This window comes from Poecilia formosa, unplaced genomic scaffold, assembly GCF_000485575.1.
Source record: "Poecilia formosa unplaced genomic scaffold, Poecilia_formosa-5.1.2 Scaffold94, whole genome shotgun sequence".
In the NCBI taxonomy this organism is placed as follows: domain Eukaryota; kingdom Metazoa; phylum Chordata; class Actinopteri; order Cyprinodontiformes; family Poeciliidae; genus Poecilia; species Poecilia formosa.
This window is the reverse complement of record NW_006800033.1, coordinates 1,135,423-1,150,173: the sequence shown is the minus strand read 5'-3', so window position 1 is coordinate 1,150,173 and position 14,751 is coordinate 1,135,423. Positions and strand designations below refer to the sequence as shown.

General features: G+C 39.0%; 1 protein-coding gene across 1 annotated transcript in view; it reads left to right on the top strand.

The window, feature by feature from the left end:
* LOC103142199 (inactive phospholipase C-like protein 2) overlaps positions 1-14,751 on the top strand; it is a 68,048-nt gene extending 53,297 nt beyond the window's left edge. The window contains exons 4-6 of the mRNA XM_007558121.2: positions 559-634; positions 8,092-8,201; positions 12,849-14,751. Of these exons, the coding sequence (XP_007558183.1) occupies positions 559-634; positions 8,092-8,201; positions 12,849-13,313 (651 nt within the window). The 3' untranslated portion in view covers positions 13,314-14,751. The remainder of the gene's footprint in view (positions 1-558; positions 635-8,091; positions 8,202-12,848) is intronic.

Here is a 14,751-nt window from a genome sequence, read left to right as displayed (position 1 = left end):
GTATACATAAATAGTTGTTGTTTAAAAAAAAAAAAAAAAAAAAAAAAAAAAAAAAAACCTCCACACTTTGTTGTTTGTGCTGCAAATTCACTCAGATCACCTGCTTTTCTCATCTACAATCTTAATGAAATCTAAAAAAAAAAAAAAAAAAAAAAAAAAAAAAAAAAGTGGGTTAATTGGGGAGCTTGTAGCTGAAGCGTATTATTCAGGAGGCTCCAACAGATCTTCTACAGTGGAAAACTAGAAAGTGGGCAAAATACGAGGCTGTTTTTGTTGGCTGCGTTTTCTGTTTTCAGAAAAAAAAAAAAAAAAAAAAAAAAAAAATATGTCTGGCATGAGCTCTGGCTAATGAGGCGATCAAATTAGAAATAATTTGTAACAATAAAACTCACTCTTCTAGCATCTTTATATAAACTCTTCCTCTCGTGTTTCCTTTCTCTGGTTATTATTATCATTATATAAATTTGGTTGAGGCTCAGCTGATGGGTTTTCTTTCAGTGACTTTTAGTGATTAAGGTGGACTAGAAATTAACTTTGTCCTTTTCATTTGTCTTCTAGATGATCCAAACCAGCAAAACCCTGATTGAGTCAGCTGATGTTGTCTACTCCAAGCTCACACAAGCACAAAGGGCAGGTATGCAGCATGAATGTATTCAATTCTATTCCAGAATACTTCCCAAAGGGAAATTAAATGAATTTGTGCATCCGCTTGACTTGAGCAAACTGCTAGAGTCGTTGTAATTTCTCCTCAAAGTAAAAGGAGGTGCTACGTTTCTCTGCTGCTGGGATGAGACTGACTTACCATTCGGGGGCATGAATCAGATTTTGTCACTCATAGATATGCTTTGTTTTGCTTTAAAACTCAATATCATGAGAAAGCAACTTTTCATTCTCCTGTTATAAGATAGAGAGGGTGTCACATGGCATGCAGTTCTGCAGATAAAGAAATGGCGTTGCTCCCTCCCCCCCGCGCCACAACATTTCTGTCAACATCAACATCGGTGGCTGCTGTCAATAGAAGTGGCCATCATCAGTGAGTCAACGTGGCGTAGTTATGGGCCGTGAGCAGGTGAAAACAATCAGTGAGCCGCACAGACAAAAAGGGCTGCAGGGGGGGAGAGAGAGAGAAAGGACAGAAGGCGTAAGCATCTTTTGAAAGGAGGAGAGAAATTAAAAGGCTTGACATTGCGGGCCGTTGGGGAGAGAGAGGACAGAATTAAACATGCATTAATCAGTACATCTTTATTTTAAAAAAATAACAAAAAGATGGCATCCCGCAGAGGACAGATTTAGACGGGACATTATCATTATTAGAGAAATGGCTTCAAATCAGGAAATTCTTCGTGGCTTGTCCTCTCCAGCCTCTTTTGAATTTGGCTCAACTCCTCCTCATTTGCCTCACTTCTGTCTTTAAATGGGAAGCACAAAGCTGGAATAGTGACATCTCAATTTTGCATGTTTTTCCTAACATTGTGCTGCTACAGTCTGCCACAGAACTGCAGATCATGGCCAGTTAAATACTTTGTTATAGCTGGTGTAAACCTGGTTAATTATATTTTATACCCTTCCACTCCTTGTTGTTTTGTGTCTTAACAACTGGGACTCAGTCACACACTTCAACCCCACATCCTGAATCAGATAAGAAATTTTAAGCCTCCTTTATGCCAAGCTTTACTCCCTGGTGTTACACAATAGGAGGCATATGCTTTCTCCCTTTAACAGAATAAGCTAACCTGATATTCACGCTGTGTAATTATCCTGGGATGTAGGCTGAACGCTGGCGCTTCAATCACAGAGCTGTCCCTTACCTCCATGGTTCCCCAGCCAGGAGCTGGAAGAATGTTCAAAGGCGATGATTTCAGAGTTAAGCAGAGCTTAAACCGCACGCAGCCGCACTCACAGCTGTTTCTGTTGCTCCGCAGCAACGCTCAGCTTATTGCCTCCGTCAGCTAAAAGGAACCTGTATGCGTCTTGTAGGATAATGCAGCTGGTACTTCTGGTTCAACTTGAGAAGGGAGGGAATTTGGACATTCTTTTATTAAGAGCTGCTGGCTTTTCCTGTAAGTGAGAAGAATGATACACGGAGGCAAAGGGGGAGCAGCGACAGCCCTCAGGCGCCTCAGCTGCATGCCAAACATAACACTCACCCTGCCGCCCACTCTCTCTGCTGTGCCCCTGGTTCTGACACTCATGCCTCAAATCAAACTATGGCCTTTTGCAAATATTATGTCTACTTTACATCCCTTCTGTGTACTTTTATTAGTGTATCCAGAGGTTTGTTGCTATTTTGATAACAATAGGTCAGCCAGGAAGAGTGCCTTTTTTTTTTTTTCTTGTAAAATGTACGTTAAGGAATGCCTCAAAAGAACGGGGTTTCCTGCTTATTTTCGAAAAACTTTGGAATTCGATTTACAGATTTTCCAGGTTTGGATAAATAGAAAGAAATTATTTATTCATGTTTTTTAAGGTTCAGTACTTGTATGCCTCTGTAGAAATAGTCAACGTAAATTCAAAGCAAACTTTTTACTATTGAATAAAGAAGAAATTTTAATTGAAGAATATGTGGGAGTCCCAGAAAGAAGCTAGTGCTTAAATTTAGCTTTTCATGTCACTTGGAACCTGTACAATACAAACATCTTTTCCAAATTAAGTAATTAAATCAAGATAACGTTTTTTTAAGCATTAAATTAAGTTTAGCGTAACAGAACATTGTGCCTGACGGCCGTATTTCATCACCTATTAAGCTAAATGTCCTTTGTTCTAATAAAATATTATTGTTTTCCACATTTATTTCTTTCATGTCACTTGCACCAATGTGCTAATGATGCTACAACAATAGAAAATATGCTACAGGATCTTTTTTCTGCTTTATGACTCAACATTTGAGGTTCTAATTATAATCTGAAACTCACGTTTGTTACTATTTTTTTAACACTGTAGTTCTCAGCTTGTTGCTTCTGCTCTCCATTCACATCTCATTTCAAAGGACCTATAAAATAAATCTACAGTCTATGACAAGTTTCGTTCATTAAACTTAAGCTAATTGGATAATAGTAACAAACAAAAACAAAAAGAAACATTCAGGCTCTAGAAGAGCTAAAATAATGCTGCTTGTGTAACTGTACCTGCTTTAGCTGTTGTAAACAAACAGTTGAAGCAAAATGTAAGCCCCTTTAAGTTTTTCAATAACAGTCATTAGCTCCAATGAAATACACTCGTTCTACAATTTGACCCAATCTCTCAAATTGAGATTTTTCCTCATCTGATATGTCTGTTTTATTTTGCTTGTGTTTCAGTCAATTACAGCCATTCCTTAACCTCTTATAACCAGAGAATCCACAGACAATATTGTGTTTAACCCCTCCCACAGATATTTGTAGTGAATACGTCTCTTGAGATGCCGTATGTACCTCTTTCGAACCCATCTCTTAAAGTACGTGTACAGACTGTGACAGCATTAGGAGTAATTGGCTGAACACAGGAAGGCGAGCAGAGAGAGGGATATGAAGAGATGGTGGATTTGCATGGAATTAAGGGTTTTGTCCCTATGATCATTCAAGATGGCAAAGGTATAATTTTGGCTTAATGGCTGTGTGAGAAACGGAAAGCAGTGCTATTAGAGGACGGCTTGTCAGTCTTGGGGAAGAGAATGTGGCGACGGGGTGGAATTTGTTAGTTTAATTTAAACTCCGGTGCCTTTGCCCTTGTGCTTTGCTCATCGGCTAAATACTGTTGTGGCAAAGACATGAATCACAAACGATGGCCTTGATATGAAATAAGGGAATTTCACTCAACTGCCACCTGTTATTTTTTAAATAAGGGCATTGGGCAAGATCAGAAACAACAGCGTGGAACAGGTTTGGATTTGTTCAGCTATGTCCTGCAGCATCTTCCATTTTCTTCCTCCCCTCAGTTTATGCACAGTCATTGTTGCAGCTAATCAGTTTAATTTGGGCAGTGAAGCTTATGTGTTGATGAGAATGGAGAGGTGCTAGATGATTCCCCTGTGGGCCCTATTGGTGGCTCGCCATCACGCACGAGGATAATGGGCGACCAGGAAAACAGCTGGGATGCGCACTCTGGCACCTCCAGATGCTACCATCATATTTTTTGAGCACACAGACTCTGAGTTGGCTCAGATATCGGAAATCTAAATGCGGAAACCCCGATTCTCTCTTCTTTTCACTTTTGCTCTGTGTAGTGTTTATGTTTTTCAACCATTTAATCAGTTTCGATTGAAGAAATAAATTAGCACAAAGTAAATTTCACTCAGTGTTTGTGTGTAATTAGAAATCTATATTCAGTGCATATGTGAGGGGATTAGGCTGTTGTTTTAAAATCTTTATATTAACACTTGCAAAGTTGTGATACAAACTCAAAGTCTGAAAAGGAAGATGAATTGTTTTTTATTATTTTCTGGGTGAGTTTGGAAAAATTCTGGATTTTCCTGATATTTTTTCTTCTTTCTATAGTAGATTTGCCTTGAGTTACATTTAAATAACATCTTATACCCTTTATTCCACATCATACCTTGATTTTAACATTTTACTACCAATATTTTGGTTTTGAAATTAATTATTAGATGAACCACTATTTACCATTAGAATTTGATTCTAGACAACCATAAATTCAGGTCAAACTGTTCTTAAAGTTAGCTTTGATATTATGATAAAATATGCATGCAAACAGAGATTTTATGGATAATTTGAAAATGCAATAAATCAACTAAGGATCGCAAACTGTTTTTAAAAGAGTCAGCATTTCCAAAACTCACAGTTGTTTTGATGGCAGAATCTTAAACCTGGGTTGTGGCTCTCTGCCACTCCTCCAGAGATACTGCGGGCATTTTGGCAGCTACTCTGATTAATGCTGTCCTTTCTGGGCCTGTCCCAGAGGAAAACACTGAAGTCTGTTATTGCTGCATAAAAAAATTAAAAAAAACGGGCATAAAACATACAAGGAATATGATTCTGTTGTTTTTGTAAGACACATTATGCAGTAGTGCTGTTATCTAATCTTTCTGAACTATAAGAAAAAAATATTAATATTTAAATGTTCCCCAAAATAGACTTTGTTTTCTTTCTTTAAACTTGAATAGTGTGATAATTTGGGAAACACGGCTGGACCAATCATCATAAAAGAAAAAAAAAAAGGCATACCTGAAAATGAACAGACAAAAACGCTTGTAAAGGACGCACAGACCTCAAACTGGAATCAAATGTATCATCAATGCAGTCCATGTTTTATCAGCTCTCTGTTGTGTTTATCTAGGTCCCCCTTCCATTCAAGCATGCTTTCTCTGCCTAACGACTGTGTATTTGCTCATTTTGTTTTTGACAGCTTTCTCGCTGTGAATATCCAAGATAGACATCTCATTCCCTTTGTCGTCTTTGGCTTTGCAGAGTCATTGTTTTCCTAGCTCATCCACAGCCAGAAAAAAAAAAAAAATCCCTCTTTGTGTTTGCAGTGATGACACTCCACATGGACTCTAGAGTGTATGAATTGGGATAAATTAAGCAAACATTGATCTGACTGGTGCAAATCTCCCTTTCACCAGCTACCATTTCTTTTCAGTGAAACAGGATCCGCTTTAAAGATCCTGTTTTATTTGGTTATTTACCACCTTTTACTCTCTCTGACTTAAAACTGTGCTTCTTTTTTTCTTTTTTAGATCTGCTTGTGCATTAGGAACGCTTCTCGTTATAAATTTAGAAGATGTTTATCATTTTCAAGGACTGTAAGCCATATTCTGTAATTGTGTAGCTGCTCTACAGAGATGTTGTCTCCCGTGTCCTTCCATCTGAGCACCGCTTCTCCAGCTCGTACCCATTAGGGAAGCAAACTAAAAAGTTCTTGTCTTTCTGCTGCACACGATGGGGGTCACACTTTGCACAACAGCATGAATTTCCCAGTGTTAAAGTGACAGTAAGGAACAGGAATTGTGTTAATGTTACACGGAGATGGCTCTTAATCATTGCCAGATTAAATACTCTGCGAAGCTATATCGGAACAAACCGCCAGCAGCTAATTTCGTATCATTTACAGCTCCCTGCTTGCTGGTTTCTGCCCCATCCTGCATTCGCCTTCTCCGTTTTCTCAGCTCTGCACAAGCAGCGGCCCATTAGCTGTAGCAGATTATAAAATTAGATCAGTCCTTATCCCTGTTAATGTAAATTTCAGGCTCCTAAGCTAGAATACTGTAGTAACACCACTGCTGGTGTAGTTAGAAAATTAAGAAAGAGCAGTCCGACATTGTGGATTGAAAATGAAAAAGCAGCCTCTGAAAACATAGTAGTTTTACATTTTTATGTACTCTGCCTCTGGAAGATGATCCACTTATGTTGCTACGTAGGAAAAGAATTTCAATTTGCTTGAGGTATTCTCCAAAATGCGTAAACTATTTGTTTACAGAAGAGTTGCAATACCTTCTCACTTATAAATATGAGGTGCTGAAAAGAAATTGTTCAAGACGCACAGCTATTCTCTAGTTTATAGTGGAAGCCTGGATTGTTTCTTCAGAAAATCAAAGCTTCTGTTGCTTAAGGCCATCTTTTCAGGGACAGACTGACAAGCAAGCTGAGTCTTACAGATTTAGTGGGAGTTTGTTGCTAAACCCTTTGGAGATTAGGAATAGTTTGCCTCAGTTGCAATAAAACCTGACCTACTCTGAAGCCTAATTAGAGGTTCGCCTTCATTGTACCGCTTTCGTTTTAGCCCTGTAAGCAATACCAGGCATCCATCCATCCATCTGGTCATCCATTTTCTGTACTCACGTAACTCTTGTAGGGTCGTGGGATGATCTGGTCCTAAATCTCCTGAATCAATAACCAAGCGATGATGAAGAACATCTTTGAACTATGAGAGAAAACCCACAAATTCCTCACAGAACACCACAGAAAAAATACACAACAGCCCGTCTGTTTAAGTATGCACACCATTACCTTGTTGCAATACCTTTTGATACAATTCCAGCATTCGGTCTTCCTAGGTTCACAGTTAATTATAGCGAAATTAAGTTGCATTGATTAACTGTAATTAAAGTTCATGCCTACTGATTGAAGTTCAGCCATCCTATTAGGACTTTATCCAAATTGCTAATTGGCATTCATAGTTTGCAGATGTTACAGTTTCAAGACGCTACAATGTGTCAAAATAATCAGATTTATGAAAAAAAAAAAAATTCCACAGCAGATAGTGTGGCACGCTGAAACATTAAGCAACAGTAACATTTCTAAAATCAAATATTTCCCAAAAATGAATACAAAAAGGCCAAATGGGAACTTGTCAGGGAGGCTCCTGAGGGGTTGGCAGTAGCTCTAAAGAAAATGCAAGAATTTCTCCATTATGTCTGGACTAAGAGTAGGGTTCAAAGGTCAAAGCATTTTCTTCCAAAGAAAACATTCAGGCCCAGCTAAAACTTCCCAAAAACTTGTGGGAGAATAGTTTATGGTCTGGCGAAACTAAGCCGGAACTTTTGACCAACATTTTAAAACATGTTTGGTACCAAAACAGTGCAACGCTAAAATAACACTGCACTTTTAGTGAAATACAGCGTCGGAGGGATCACGCTCTGGGGTTAGTTTTCTTCGTGTGAACTAGACTTTTATCGAGGAGAATGAAATCATGCACAGTACCAAATATCAATCAGGTTTTGACCCAGACCTTAATGTACCTTTCACAAAATGCTGGCACTTTAAAGAAGGTGTCCACATGTTTTATGACTTTTGTAATATTGAATATAAATTTTTCTCCCCATTTTATTTGATCTGTTATTACTGTATAACAAATGGTAATTGTGTTTCCCCATGTCTCCTGTGGTGAATAGCAAATCTCTTGGCAAAGGTGCCTCACCTTTGAAACCTGCTTTACCTAAGACCTTTAAGATCTTAACAGGACAATACTAATTTGGTTATTCCAGTAGTAAAACAAACTGATGTCTGTACTACATGTACTTTAATCCATTCTTTAAAAAAATATTAATTGAATAAACAAATAAAAACTCTAAGCACCACGGTAGAGTATAGGTCCTTTGGAGATATTTGTGACTTTTCTGATATTGTTTTTAGGTGAAACTTGTCTGTCCCATTTCAGGTCTGGACTTCCATGAAGACCTGCATCGCATCGGAGCAAAGGAAGGTCTGAAAGGCCGAAAACTTCAGAAAGCCATGGAGAGTTACGCTTGGAACATCACTGTGCTTAAGGTGAGCAGACCTCCCCAATCACGTGGCTTCAAAGTCAATGCGCTGTATGACAGTGCAATACATTTAGAGCACACGCGACTTATATGAAAGATGGGAAGTTAAAGGATTATCTTATAAACTGCAACCAGCTGGACAAGCAATCCCAGACACTGTTGCAGAGATTTACCCGCACAATGTCTTAAGAAAGCTTCTTGGGCTAACTGCGTCTCTCTCTTCCCTAATCCCTAAATCTCTTAAGTAATTAGTGTTCATTCCAAGCGTTGTTTTATTTATTTCCTCTTGTATCTATTTTGACAAGACTTGATTGGATCGTTCACACTTGCTTGGAAGACACATAGCTCCATGCAGCTTGGCCATATGTGCATGTGTAAAAAACGGCGCATTCTTGTCACTGCCTGCCCTGTGACTCGAGAGATAAGGCCGGCCAATTCGCTCATCTTATTCCCTCTTTGGATGCCGAAGTTAGAGAGCTAAACTCGAACAGTATAGTTGGGATCTTATCTCATTGTGTCACCTTGACACCAGTTAATTGTAAACGATAGTGATGATTGTGTGGTTTATACTGTTTTTCATTTTATTGACTTTTATATGTTATCGTAATTTTCTTTAGTCAAAATGAAATACCTTGAATCACATTTTTGTGCAGTAGCATAATTTTCATTCCAAATATGTGAAAATATAACTTCAAATTAGTCATTTTGAGTTTACTGACATAAAAAACGGCACCTAATCTAAAAAATAAATAAAGGAATTTCTTGCACAGAATCTTTAGAATGATTTTATCATTTTAGCTATTTACAGAGCTGTGACACTAAAACCCCTGACAGTGGGTTTCAGTGTGCACTAAGCGCTGGATGATCCGAGAAATTACCACACACACCCACCACAAATGTTTTAGTGGTTGGCACCCAGACAAAAAAAAAAATAAAAAATCAGTGACCAAATCTAAACTGCTACTTAGTAAACCCCATGTGGCGGTTAGCTCTGCTACAGTTCTAATATTAGTAGCAAATAGGTGGAACGCCTTTAGCCGCGTTGCTTGTATTTCCTCTTCTCTTCTGTAGCTGGAGCTAACGATGTTGTTGTTCTTATCTCCAAGCGTGTGAAGGAAGTACTGCACACATCACTCATTTTCTAAGCAAATATATTTTTAAAGGTGCAGTTTACGTGAAAGCTCCACCATATGTCAGTAAAAACCTATCCAGGCTAAACATATATACATATATATATATATATCAAACCCTGATGTCCAACTGGCTCAGTCTCAACTGAGCCATTTGGACAACAACAGTCTCAAAATAGTGAAGTTTGGAAGTGGTAACATCATAATGTGGGGCTTTTTTCGAATATGGCGCTGTCAACTTTTGTTTAGTTGAAGCAGAGTTGCTATGCTGTAGTTTTCCCACACATAGGAAATGCTTTATTTAAAGTTATTACGCACGAGTAACTAAACAATGTCCTCAGCAATGCCAGTATTAAAACTATAAAACATACTCACCACAGTAATCATCAATATTTGATATCTGACAATATTCAAGAATAAAATCTTGAACTGTTATTTTTCTAATTTCTTGTACCAGATAGCTGTGCTACAGTCTTAAGTACCGTAGGAACCAAGTGGAAATTTGCTTTGATTTGTGTTATTTATATTTCTACCCACCTCTATAATGCCAACATTTTTCAAGCATCTGTCTTATTTTTTTTTTTTTTAAGTAATGTGTTTTCCGGGGTTAGTTGCTATAGCAGCCAACTACTTCCCGCTCTAATGGTTTCTCTCTAAAGGTTTTTTTTTTTGTTTGTGTGTGTGTGCATGTGTGTGTGTGTTTCACCTCCTTATGTTATTACTGCTACTATGGCAGAATAGTGTGTCAGTTTGACCTGCTTTTTGACTTTTCTTGCAGTTTACAGTCATAAAAAAACATTCATTGAAGTAGGGAAGGCTTCAGGAGGCGATGCTCATGGTTTCAGGTTTTCATGATTTTGCACATTGTGGTTTGTGAAGATAAATCTGATGCATCACGGAACGCACAAAGAAAAACAGGATGCTGAGAGGCAACAAGTTCTACTCATCTCATACAAAATGTAGAGTCTTACAGGTTTAGTCATTCTCCAAATTTGTAAAGATTTAAAATAACAGTATCAGAAGGTCTTGTTGTTGAATCCCTCCAACATCTCTCACCCTGTTCCATCTACATCTATCTAACTATCCCATCCATCTCCACTCATTTGTACTTGCCCTTTAAGTTGCCCACTTCCCTGTTTCTCAGCTTCCTCATCCTCGTTTCATCGATGAGCCATGCTCTCAACTGAAAGGCATCTTGGCATCCGCATAGCTCCGCCTCCTCTTCCTCCCTTCCTTCATCTATAATCTCTCTCTCATACTGAACATTTGGTGAGAGCCTAGCGCCTGTTTGCCAAGGCTGGCAGTCATGCCTAGTTATTTCACCCCTCAACCTTTTTCAGATTCTCAGCAGGCTGGAAAGTGCTAGCTGGTAGAAGCATGGGACGGAGAAATAGGCAGTTGAGTGGGAAAAAAAAGAGGTGTCCTGTCTTTCTTTCTCAGCTTCCCAAACTCCCACTTCGACTGTACTTTGACAGTGACAGAAAGATCAGAGCTGTCATGGTGGATGATGTTTTTTGCACATTTCTGTCACTCATTGTACCTCTGTCAAAAGAAAAGCAGAAGCAGAGAGACAGAAAGGGCGGCTTTGAAATGAATGTTAAGTTCTTCTTAAATAGAATAAAAGGCTCCTTTAAAAAAAGAACTCACGGAAATATGTGCTGTAATTAAAATGTGTCCAATGAATACACATCTAATGAACTCCACAAAACTAGTTCAGATTGCAGCCATTGTAGTTTCGACCCCTTTTTGTTAAATCAGATATTTTCATCACGTTCAGCGAACCAATGTCTGCCTTACAATTTATAAATAATATACAGCAAGTTCAGGTTATTTCAAATGAATTGTGCATCAGACAAGAATATTGGACTGGTATTCAATAAGGGCACTGTGTGGGAATCGGTGACTACCCCTGTTTTATTTTAGCCCTCCCTGTGGACAGCTTTGGGTCAACTGTTGGGGTGAACGCATCACCTAGAAGTGCAATTCTGATTTGGTTGTTGCAGCGCACGACCAGCTTTTCGCTGTCTTGTTTCATAGCTGGTGAGTCATGAGTTACATAATTTTTTTTTCTTTTTTAAACATATGAGTTATTCATTCTCCTGGTTTTTGTGCTGGAATGTCTTGGGTAAAAGGCCACTTGGAGAGCATCAGCATCACCTGGGAGCTGAATGTTGACCATTAGGCGGAGGGCAGGACCTTTACTCCCTCTGCAATATGTCAGACTTCCATGTGTGCTGTATTCTTTTAACATTTGCCCTTCACTGTGGCGTACGATAGGTTAACACGTGTCACTTCGGTGAGATGTCAGTCCAAAAGCATGTCAGAGTGGGCAATGTAATATTTTCAGAATGCCAAATTTGACGCTCATTTTCGGGTGAGTAAACTGAAGAAAACAACCTACCTAGAAAAATAGTGATGATTCAATAATGACCCTTTTCTTATTTTTTCTTTTTCTCACATGTGAATATTTCTGTTATACATGTACCTCTTCTGTATAGAAATAACACCACCGTATTTTCATGCAGCAAAGACAGCTAGCTTAGGGAAGCGGGCTGGAAATGGCCTTGGCCCCGATTTTCTTGACAGTGCTGTGAACACAGAAAGGCTGTTCTGGCCATTTCCTCCATATATGGCATGCATTCATCTCTGGGGTGCTCGAATAAAGAGCAGAAACATAGTGGTAACATTATCACCATATGACAGCACAGTTCACCAGCAGAGGAGCTGTACAAACTGCTGGCAAACATCCAACCGCGTTTCAGTAAGTTTGTACTGCCCCCTTCCGGCTGTTTTGGTTTAACGCAGGCAAAAAAGAGAAATCTTCAGAGAATAAAAAAAGTGTTGGAAAAGGAAAAACAATAAAATGAATGCAAACTGACTGCAGTTAATATGCACGAAGTATTTCAAAGGAGTTGTTTTATTGAATGCCAAATGTTCCACAACATATATTTTCTTGATATATTTTCTTATTAAATAGGAAATAAAATTAATAAATAAATGATTAAATGCATTTAATAATTATTTAAGTGTTCCAAGTAATTAAATGCAGACATAAATTTAGAATGTGAAACTAAATAATTAAAATTCCAGTAGTTAATTATTCCTTGCATGGTGTGCATCAAAGGATTATTTAAAATGTCACAGCATTTGATTGGCTGAACTGTGTAGCAAGTCAATTTCAGACAAATTATATTAACAAGAACTCATCATTCATTGATGTCCGTGTTAGACTGATACACAAAATAGATGCAGGAAGTTTGAGAAGATACACATACAATAAATATGGGAGTAATATAGTTGCCTTTTTCAGAATACATGTTTATTGACAACATTTTTATTCATTATATACTTGATGACTACAATTAATGTTTTACTGATTGATTTAGAAACAGAATTTTATAATCAAATACTTAATAATTGAATTGTGGTGTTTTGGGGACTTCCAGTGCTTTATGCCTCATCAAAACTGGACATTATCGCAATATTTACGTCTCTTTTTTGATCTCTTTTTTTCTTAACCTCAGGGCCAGGCAGACCTGCTGAAGCATGCAAAAAGTGAGGCACTGGACACTTTGCGCCAGATCCACTGTGCAGCTCAGTCCTGCGGCCTCAGTAAAAACGGAGCGGCTTCCCCGCAGCTTCCTCACCATCCTCTTCAGCAGCCACCACAAGTACAGCAACAGCCTCCGACCAAGCTCCACCCACAGTCTCTGCTGCTCCACCCACCCCGCGTTCCTCTGCAGCCCCAGACGTCACCCCAGTCGTACCTCCACACCCATCAACAGCAATACTCCCAGCTGCATTCCCAGTCGTTTCCTTTCCCTCCCATCCAAACTGTTTTAAAACCGCCGGCCTACCCACATCCTCCACCCTTACCCACAAATCAACTCCAGTCACAAAGCCAGCAGCAGAGGGCAGCAGGACCTCTCGATGTCATCCCAGAGAGAGAGAAAGAGATGGTCAGCGACGGTCCTGCAGGACCCTGCTGACTAGTAGCCTGCGCCCACAGCGAGTCCCAGCCAAAGAGAGACAAAGAGATAGAGAAGCAGAAGGATGTTGAAGGAAAACAGGAGGCTAATAAGGAAGGCGAGGTAAAGGATGTCGCAGAGAGACCTAAAGAGGTGATGACGGTGAAGAGGAGTCACCGTGTTCGAAGCGAAACACAAGTCTGAAAATACGGATGAAGACAGATGTAACAGTCCAGTCATACATTTCTGAACAGGATGCTTGTTCTCTCAATTTTGAGCATTATCCATTCCAGCAAGAAATTAAAAATGTCTTTGTCTTCTATCTTGCAAGAAGTAAATAAAATAAAATATAAAAAAATAAAAAGGAGGGAGAAGCAAGGGATGATGAGAGGAATATTTCAGGCTCGTGTTTCTAGTTAGGAAAGTACATTAAAGGCAAATTGATGACAAAGATATCCCTTTCTCTCTCTGGGCATTGCTAGTTACATGCAAATCCACAATGTACACTGGCTCCGTGGGTGCAGGCTTTACCTCACATCAGTGTTTTACGCCACAAATATGCCTTTTCTTTCTTTTTTTTTCCATTTCAGAGGCACTTTACCACGTCTTTGAGCTTTTATTTGGTCACATTCACACTTCTCTCCCAATGTTTTAGTTGTAATGCTCAGCTCAAACCCTCGCTCCTTTCCCGTAATGAGGGTGCAGATTTCATTTTCAATGCACAAATTAGAGCAGCTCTGCTAGGCTGGGCACTGTAGGAGTCACAAATGACCTTTTTAGCACAAACCAGGGAGCATTAGAGTTAGTATCGAGAAAAAACAATCTGCATTTGTTCAGTGTTCATTTATTTATGCTTTTTTTTTTTTTTAAGCTGCTGTCAACCTCCATCTTGGGTTTGTGTGTGTTCAGGTTTGAGTTCATTCTTGGGATACTCACCATAGGATTTTTCTTGTCTCCTACCCAGGGGCTCTGCGTATGATGTTATGTAAGTTGATGTTTTGGTCCCCAGGGTGGAGCTAACCCACATCCTTCAGTGGTGGAGCTCAGCATTCAGTCACAACTGGAATATTTGACCCTCCCTTTTAGAAGTGAAAGGTCAAAATCACCATGGTACTGCTGTCTGTGGAATAACACAGTGACTATATAGATGTAAACTCTGTGTAAAATGTATGAAGGGAACATATATTGCTATAATTCTCAGACATTATTGATTGATATTCTTCTTGTTGTAAGTTTTATTGATATTCAGAGTCTTTTTTTAACATTACTTCCACATGTACAGTGCTTTGACACCTGTTGTTCTGTGGATCAGATCAAGAGAACCAGTGCGTTTGGGACTGAAATGACGGGTCACGGGTTAGTGCCACAACACAAGGGGTAAATGACGACATGACAGTGAGAGTGTGCAAAACTGTAAGAGCTCCTTTGAGTTGCCCATTAAAGCTGGCTTCATTGGTTA